The sequence below is a fragment of the Gigantopelta aegis genome, chromosome 13 (genome assembly GCF_016097555.1).
Source record: "Gigantopelta aegis isolate Gae_Host chromosome 13, Gae_host_genome, whole genome shotgun sequence".
In the NCBI taxonomy this organism is placed as follows: domain Eukaryota; kingdom Metazoa; phylum Mollusca; class Gastropoda; order Neomphalida; family Peltospiridae; genus Gigantopelta; species Gigantopelta aegis.
The window spans coordinates 6,518,614-6,528,082 of NC_054711.1; the positions used below are offsets into that span (position 1 = coordinate 6,518,614).

The following is a 9,469-nucleotide window of genomic DNA, read 5'->3' on the forward strand; positions in this document are numbered from 1 at the left end:
ACATATGGTCATTCTGACACTGTTTTTAGAGGAAACCCGCTGTCGCCACATAGGCTACTCTTTTTACGACAGGCAGCAAGGGATCTTTTATTTGCGCTTCCCACAGGCAGGATAGCACAAACCATGGCCTTTGTTGAACCAGTTATGGATCACTGGTCGGTGCAAGTGGTTTACACCTACCCATTGAGCCTTGCGGAGCACTCACTCAGCGTTTGGAGTCGGTATCTGGATTAAAAATCCCATGCCTCGACTGGGATCCGAACCCAGTACCTACCAGCCTGTAGACCGATGGCCTGCCACGACGCCACCGAGGCCGGTTTGTGTTAACAGATGACAGGAGCTATTCTCATTCTTATAAGATATTTGTGTTTTCTGTGTTAACATGTTACAAACTATACTCAGTCTGATAAGATGTTTGTGTTTTCTGTGTTAACATGTCACAAACTATACTCAGTCTGATAAGATGTTGGATTTTCTGTGTGAACACATCAAAAACTATACTCAACCTGCCCTCAGCTGTGTCAGGCCTGTTAATATTCTTTGTGTTTTCTTTGTTAACAGATGTAGACGAGTGTGCGAGATGGGGTAACTACTGCCCTCAGCTGTGTCAGGCCTGTTAATATTATTTGTGTTTTCTTTGTTAACAGATATAGATGAGTGTGCGAGATGGGGTAACTACTGCCCTCAGCTGTGTCAGGCCTGTTAATATTCTTTGTGTTTTCTTTGTTAACAGATATAGAAGAGTGTGCGAGATGGGGTAACTACTGCCCTCAGCTGTGTCAGGCCTGTTAATATTATTTGTGTTTTCTTTGTTAACAGATATAGACGAGTGTGCGAGATGGGGTAACTACTGCCCTCAGCTGTGTCAGGCCTGTTAATATTATTTGTGTTTTCTTTGTTAACAGATATAGACGAGTGTGCGAGATGGGGTAACTACTGCCCTCAGCTGTGTCAGGCCTGTTAATATTCTTTGTGTTTTCTTTGTTAACAGATATAGACGAGTGTGCGAGATGGGGTAACTACTGCCCTCAGCTGTGTCAGGCCTGTTAATATTCTTTGTGTTTTCTTTGTTAACAGATATAGATGAGTGTGCGAGATGGGGTAACTACTGCCCTCAGCTGTGTCAGGCCTGTTAATCTTATTTGTGTTTCTCTGTTAACAGACGTAGACGAGTGTGCGAGATGGGGTAACTACTGCCCTCAGCTGTGTCAGGCCTGTTAATATTCTTTGTGTTTTCTTTGTTAACAGATATAGACGAGTGTGTGAGATGGGGTAACTACTGCCCTCAGCTGTGTCAGGCCTGTTAATATTCTTTGTGTTTTCTTTGTTAACAGATATAGACGAGTGTGCGAGATGGGGTAACTACTGCCCTCAGCTGTGTCAGGCCTGTTAATATTCTTTGTGTTTTCTTTGTTAACAGATATAGACGAGTGTGCGAGATGGGGTAACTACTGCCCTCAGCTGTGTCAGGCCTGTTAATATTCTTTGTGTTTTCTTTGTTAACAGATATAGATGAGTGTGCGAGATGGGGTAACTACTGCCCTCAGCTGTGTCAGGCCTGTTAATCTTATTTGTGTTTCTCTGTTAACAGACGTAGACGAGTGTGTGAGATGGGGTAACTACTGCCCTCAGCTGTGTCAGGCCTGTTAATATTCTTTGTGTTTTCTTTGTTAACAGATATAGATGAGTGTGCGAGATGGGGTAACTACTGCCCTCAGCTGTGTCAGGCCTGTTAATATTCTTTGTGTTTTCTTTGTTAACAGATATAGACGAGTGTGCGAGATGGGGTAACTACTGCCCTCAGCTGTGTCAGGCCTGTTAATATTCTTTGTGTTTTCTTTGTTAACAGATATAGATGAGTGTGCGAGATGGGGTAACTACTGCCCTCAGCTGTGTCAGGCCTGTTAATATTCTTTGTGTTTTCTTTGTTAACAGATATAGATGAGTGTGCGAGATGGGGTAACTACTGCCCTCAGCTGTGTCAGGCCTGTTAATCTTATTTGTGTTTCTCTGTTAACAGACGTAGACGAGTGTGCGAGATGGGGTAACTACTGCCCTCAGCTGTGTCAGGCCTGTTAATATTATTTGTGTTTCTCTGTTAACAGACATAGACGAGTGTGTGAGATGGGGTAACTACTGCCCTCAGCTGTGTCAGAACGTGAAGGGATCATTCAAGTGTCAGTGCGCGGACGGCTTCGTCGACAGTCAGAGGAAGGGAACACTGTGCAAGGCCATAGGTTAGTGTGACGAGATCATGTTTTCAGCAGAGTGACGCGAGTCGACTTTACAATTTAGCTTAGTGTTATAAAGAAAGGAAGGAAGGTTTCATCTCCAAAGTTCTGTCTGTCTGTCTGTCTGTCTGTCTGTCTGTCTGTCTGTCTGTACGTCCATCTGTCTTTCCATCCATCTGTCCGTCCAATTGTTTGTCCCTCCATCTGTCTGTCCATCCATCCATCTGTCCACCACCCGCCCATTTTTCACAGAGTTATGGCCCATGAACTTAGGAGATACAAAAATGTGGTGGGGCTGGGTAGGGGCCATGTATTGGTTTAGCAGTACTCTCAGAATGATTGTTATTAAATATTTTATTTCAATTTTTTCGCACAACAGATAGAAACGTGATTGTGTTCATAGTGATGGCCTACAAGATCTTGCTTGTTATTAATTATTTTATTTTGTTTATTTCACACTACAGATAGAAACATGATTGTGTTCATGGCGATGGGACACGAGATCCGTCAGTATCGCACAACGTCTAAAGAATACACAGACGTGATCGTTATTAATGATTTTATTTCTATTTGTTTCACACTACAGATAGAAACATGATTGTGTTCATAGCAATGGGCCATGAGATCCGTCAGTATCGCACGAAGTCTAAGGAATACACAGACGTGATCGTGTCGGGTCAGCGAGCCCATGCACTCGACGTGGACGCTGAGAGAAGATTTCTGTACTGGACCGACACCTCGGTGAGACGGATCTACCGTGCGGCCATCCCGAGAGACGCCAAGCTCTCTGGATTCCCTCAGGATCTACAGATCTCTGGACTACAGCAACCGGAAGGATTGTCCGTCGATTGGGTGGCTAAGTACGAAGTTGAAGATTTTAATTAAAAAAAGTTTTGTTGATAATTGTAAAATGTGATGGCATCTGTGAAAAGTTTACAGAGTACAGATGAGAGGAAAATTACAATATGCTTTGGCATTTGTTTTATAGCCAGTGGTCAAACGAAACAAACTATTTTACTCAATAAACTTTAGTATGTGTAAATCAAAGTTACTCAAAGTTTAGGTTTTTAAATAATAAATTATAACTTGTATTATGTTGGGGTTTTTTGTTTGTTGTTTTGTTTTTTGTTTTTGTTTTTTTTAATTTATTTACACCGATTTCTTCATGATCTCGAGGCATTTCACTAATTATTTCCCCTGATAAATGTATTAGGATACATCCAGGATTTATTTTTATAATTATATTTTTTAACAAAAGATATTTTAGTACAGCAAGGAATTTTAAAACTTCAGACTTCCACATTTTGTGTAGAAATAACATTTTAAAAGTTCTGAGAATGGTAAATAGCTTTCAGTTTTTATTTCAGAAACATCTACTGGACCGATGCTCGGAAAAAGACTATTTCTGTATCCAATGGCGATGGGAGATACCAGCTGACACTGATTAATACTGAGCTGGATCACCCGTCAGGAATAGCTGTGAATCCAAGACTTGGGTAAACTAATTAAATAATTACACGTTACATAATTGATCGTAGCATGTGTCATAAATTTACAATTACTGACCTTTCACTGTAATTTAATTCATTATATATGTATGGATGTAAGAATATCTATATATTGTATATATGTCGAGGTTGACTGTTACATACATAGATATTAGCGCACTAGCACAGGGGATAATTAAATCTTTTCTGGCCTCACAAATTGTCCCATGCCGTTGCTGGGACTCGAACCTGTGACACTGAATCACCTGCAAATTGCAAGACTAACCACGATGCGCTCTGAGCTATCGAGGCATCCATAAAAGGATGTTCTTTAACTCAACCACATGCATGGGGCCTACAATCTACGCAGTCAATCCTGCTTATGTGCCCGAAACAGTGGGCAGACCTGGCACTGGCTAGTATATATTGATGTATGAATATCTATATATTGTATGTGTGTCAAGGTTGACTGTTACATACATAGATATTAAATGTATGTATGTATGTATGTATGTATGTAATATATATGTATATTTGAATGAATAAACCAGGTAGATTTTCTGGACGTAATGTTACATTTTTATTTACTTGCCATTTTTACAAGCTTTTTGAAAGATCACTCCTGCATTCTTTGACAACAAGTGATGCTAACATTCAAGAACCATTTGACTTGTTCCTGATCTGCTCATTTGGTTTAAAGTGAAATGCATAAATCTGTGTAGTGGAAATTTTTCGGCACATTGCATATCCTAAACTAATCTTTATTTTAAGAGATTTATGTGAAGGGATATAACCCCATGTTAAGGATGTATGGGCAGACTGAACAAAAACTTCTATTTTTCAAAAAAAACGTAAATAAATAATTTAAAACCTCTTACTAAAATGTTTCGGCCTTGAAGCATTTTAGCCCAAAAAACAAAAATGTTTACCAACTTAAACCACTTAGTACTATCCATCTCATTTTGATGCATGGAATTTATAATAATTTATAAGATTTACTACCATATACATCTGAAATCCTGACATCAAGACTTAAATGATGGATGAGCATTCGTAGTTTGTCAACAATGTACAATGCCTGTTTTAGTAACCGCTTTTACTTTTTACTTCTTTTAATATCAGTTTTTAATCAACGTAGAACATTCTGCTTTGTTCTCTGTGCAATTACAATTGTTTCTGGTAAAATATTAAAGGTTTGTGGAACATTTTATGATAAAATTTTGTAGATTTTTTTGGTTTTCGTATGCAATTAACCGATGTTTGTCTTTATGAGATGAGACTATTCAAATATGCGACATAATTTGTAATGATTTAATGCTAAACAGTTCTGTGCTGCTGAATAATATGCAAATAACCTATTTATGCTATGAACCGGTATGCAATAAAGTGGATTTGACTGTATATTTATTAGTACTTTTAAAGTTTTTAATATTCATTTTTTTTGCAGGATTCTGTGCTTCTACAAATTCCAAATTTTGAGTTGAATGAAAAATTATGAGATCGAATCTCCAAAAACATCCCCAAATTTAAGACCTGATCTCTGTTTTACAGATACATGTTCTGGACTGATATCAGTGGACTGCGACCGAAGATAGAGCGGTCGTGGATGAACGGTGACGAGCGGAAAGTGCTGGTGTCGACTCGACTCGGCCAGCCGACCGGAATAACGATAGACTTCTACATGGGAGATCGGATCTACTGGAGCGACGCCAAGGAGAACATCATAGAGTCAATGAAACCAGACGGAACCAACAGGGTCGTTGTGTTCACTCAGAGTAAGAGTTCGTTACTGCTAGCTAACTCATGTTTTTTCTTATTTTGTTAAAAATGTTAATGATGTAATGTGAAATAGAGAATTAATTAGTTTATGATGTATATTGGTTTTATCCTGTGAAGGTAAGGATTGGAAATAACATGAGGCTCTTTGTCCTGGACAGGATAAAACTAATATCCTACGTCAATGACTAGTTGTTTTCTTTAATCTGTAATCATCAGAAATTGTGGGGATAAAATTGCGCAAACATGCTCTCCCATTTACAAAATCCTGAAATGTGTTAATAATCTATATAATTTCCAGATATCTTCAATCCCATAAACGTTGGAAACTTACAATCCATTTGCATTGAAATGTGTTAATAATCTATTTACTTTATACCACGACTGGTGTAACAAAGACCGTGGTATGTGTTATCCTATGGGATGGTGCATATAAAAGATTCCTTGCTGCTAATCAAAAAGAGTAGCTCATGAAGTGGCGACAGCTGGTTTCCTAACTCAGTATCTGTGTGGTGCTTAACCATATGTCCGACACCATATAACCATAAATAAAATGTGTTGAGTGCATCGTTAAATAAAACATTTCCTTCCTTGCCATCAATTGTGTCTTGTGTATATATCCTTCCTTGTCTCACAGCATTATTTCCACTGTGGTAACATTTAGGTGTATCTCTCCCATTCTGGTTCAGTCCCATCAACATAGAGAAAATAAAGTTTGCCTGTATGCACAGCCCATTTTTAATGAAAATTTACAATCTATTATTATTCGCATATTTTAATAATCTATATACTCTCCAGATGTCTTCAACCCCATCAGTGTTGACGTGTTTGAGGGGAAACTGTTCTGGGTGTCGCAGCAGATGGGTCAGCTGATCACTGCGGACAAGTTTGGCCGCAGGGTCAACAAGACTCTACAGACTGGGCTCGTGCTACCGAGCGGTATGAAGGTCTTCCATGTCAGCCGATACGACCTCGCAGGTGAGTAAAAAAGTAAAGTTTGCTTTATTTCACAACACCACTAGAGCACATTGATTTTTTATCTTATCATCGGCTATTGGACATCAAACATATGGTCATTCTGACACTGTTTTTTTAGAGGAAACCCGCTGTCGAAATATAGGCTATCCTTTTACGACAGGAAGCAAAGGATCTTTTATTTGCGCTTCCCACAGGCAGGATAGCACAGACCATGGCCTTTGTTGAACCAGTTATGGATCACTGGTCGGTGCAAGTGGTTTACACCTACCCACTGAGCCTTGCGGAGCACTCGCTCAGGGTTTGGAGTCGGTATATGGATTAAAAATCCCATGCCTCGACTGGGATCCGAACCCAGTACCTACCAGCCTGTAGACCGATGGCCTAACCACAATAAGCAGAAGTTTTTACTACTCCAACGGACAAATACATGTACATCTAGAAATTTACTTGTCCGCCATCATTTTCACTTGTCTAAATAAATAGTTTGTTTTATTCAAGTACACGGATGATGTTTGTGATTGCTTAACATGAAACTGCATTGAACATTTTCACTTGTCCACAGGACAAGCAACAAGGTGTATTTGTTTGTCCGAATAGATTTTCATTTGTCAGGACAAACGGACAAGTTCTTATTTCGAACGCTGAGTGTTTCTTACGCATCCAAGTTGTGATTTAAAATAAGTCCAGTTTTTTGGGGGGTTTTTGTTGATCATTTTAACAATGATAATACAGTGAAATTTAAGGCTGTCTAAACCAGATCAGGCCTGGATCCTGATATTTATTCGATTTAGACAGGGTTCGGTGTTTAGGGTGAGTTTGTTTTGTTTAACAACACCACTAGAGCACATTGAATCATCGGTTATTGGATGTCAAACATTTGGTAATTCTGACTCTTAGTCATCAGAGGAAACCCGTTACATTTTTTCTAATGTAGCAAGGGATCTTTTATATACATTTTTCTACAGACAGGAAGGCACATACCACGGCCTTTGACCAGTTGTGGTGCACTGGTTAGAATGAGAAAAAAAACAATCAGTTGTATGAATCCACTGAGGTGGGTCAATCCTATGACGCAAGCACCTCAGGCGAGCACTCAACCGACTGAGCTAAATTCTACCCCCCCCCCCCCCCCCCCCCCGGTGGTGTTTAAAGAGTCACATTTTAGAATGTAGAAAATTTGGGACAATGAAACTTGTCCAATATTGACAGGATTCTGGTTTGTTCAGGGTCCGGTTTAGACAAGTTTCACTGTATTTGTTTTTAATTTCAAAATATAGCCTGGCCTCAAAACTACGATCCTATCCACCCAGATTGTTAACATATGCAAATATCAACCCATATATGGGCTTATTTGGTACCTACATTAATCAATGACTAAAACATTGTTTTCAAGAATGGTTCTTCTGTGGTGCGTGATAATGATCAGGGATGTAAGAGTTACGTGGAAATGCGCTTTTCCATTTCGTCTATTAAAGAATTTTTTTTAAATAAATAAATAAATACAAAAATAAAAGTAGCATTGCGTGATCGCAAGTAGTATCTGCATGTAGTACATTACCTTGGCTGGATTTCGTTAGCTTCGCTTCGATTGGCCAGATATGCTATTTGAAAGCCTTTGTTCGACTTGGGAAGAAAGAAGGTGAGCAGTAAGCTTTGTTTTCGTTCCAGCCTCTCTCACATCCCTGAATGATCATCTTTTTTCCCTCATTTGTTTCAGTTAAGAATCCTTGTATCAAGTCTTCGTGCAGCCATCTCTGCTTGCTGGTTCCCAACGGGTATCGGTGTGCCTGTCCCGATGGTACGGCCTTTGAGGACCCCAGCCGCACGCTGTGTGCAGCAGGTAAGTCAGCTAATTAATCCAAGTTACAAAATCATATCTCTGTACAAGGCAGTCTAAAGGACTTTTATGACATGATTGTGACTGCCCCTTTGCTGTGCCAGTAGATTAGCTGATCCTTGGAGAAAGGTTTTGAAACATGGTTTCTATCAATAAAAATTTATATATATATGTATATATATATTTTAATCCAAATAAAGAAAACGTTTAATATATTTTGAAGTCATATCATTATACAAGGCCGAGTCTAAGGGATGTTTTAACAAGATCATTGTGACTGGTTGCGGTGGAAGGTGCTACCTCTTTAAATAGCTTTATGTCAACATTAATTTATTATGACAAGTCAGTTTGAATTCCCCTGTCAACCTCACCCCTGTCATTTGATTGCCTGTTCTACCCAACTAATCAGCAGCAGTTTTGATCCACAGTGGGTATTCGAAGGAAATGAAATGGTTTATTAAATGATGCATTCAACACATTTTATTTACGGTTATATGGTTAAGGACCACACAGATATTGACAGAGAAAACCCACTTCATGGGCTACTCTTTTTGATTAACAGCAAAGGATCTTTTATATGCACCATCCCACAGACAGGATAGTACATACCACAGCCTTTGTTACACCAGTTGTGGCCCACCAACAGGAATCGATCCTAGATCAATCGCACATCAGGCGATCACTGTAATACTGAGCTATGTCCCACTCCCTGGGGATTTGATCCTAAGATCTAAGAATTCTAGTCGAGTTCTGTACTGACTGAGTTAGATGATTTCAATCAGATTGTAGTATTTACTGTTTTACTGTTTTTATTCACCGTTTTATTTTTGACAGCTGAAGAGGTTGAGAAGCCGATACCGATCGAGTGTAAATGTAGAAATGGAGGAACGTGTACCAAGACATCTGACTCGAATACAGTTAGCTGTGACTGTCCTCCAGGTACGCGGTATTTCAAACAAGCTATAAATACTGATGGATTAACCATGATGGTGGTTCCTCCTAAATCCAGTTTCTCAAAACATCGTAGCTTTATGTTGGTTTAAACATATTTTATTAATACCACATTTGTCTGTATTAAGGCCTCTCCCTAAATGTTTACAATACAAAGTGTATCATTTACGGCCAAGATGACAGTGATAATGATCAGACAGTTACAAAAC

The 9,469-nt window shown here is 39.2% G+C and overlaps 1 protein-coding gene across 1 annotated transcript in view; it reads left to right on the forward strand.

Annotated features, from left to right (window-relative positions):
* The window catches only part of LOC121387647 (low-density lipoprotein receptor-related protein 2-like), a 181,602-nt gene that overhangs the window by 164,188 nt on the left and 7,945 nt on the right, over nucleotides 1-9,469 (forward strand). The window contains exons 71-77 of the mRNA XM_041518825.1: nucleotides 2,106-2,237; nucleotides 2,818-3,091; nucleotides 3,599-3,727; nucleotides 5,270-5,493; nucleotides 6,293-6,472; nucleotides 8,190-8,312; nucleotides 9,144-9,248. Of these exons, the coding sequence (XP_041374759.1) occupies nucleotides 2,106-2,237; nucleotides 2,818-3,091; nucleotides 3,599-3,727; nucleotides 5,270-5,493; nucleotides 6,293-6,472; nucleotides 8,190-8,312; nucleotides 9,144-9,248 (1,167 nt within the window). The remainder of the gene's footprint in view (nucleotides 1-2,105; nucleotides 2,238-2,817; nucleotides 3,092-3,598; nucleotides 3,728-5,269; nucleotides 5,494-6,292; nucleotides 6,473-8,189; nucleotides 8,313-9,143; nucleotides 9,249-9,469) is intronic.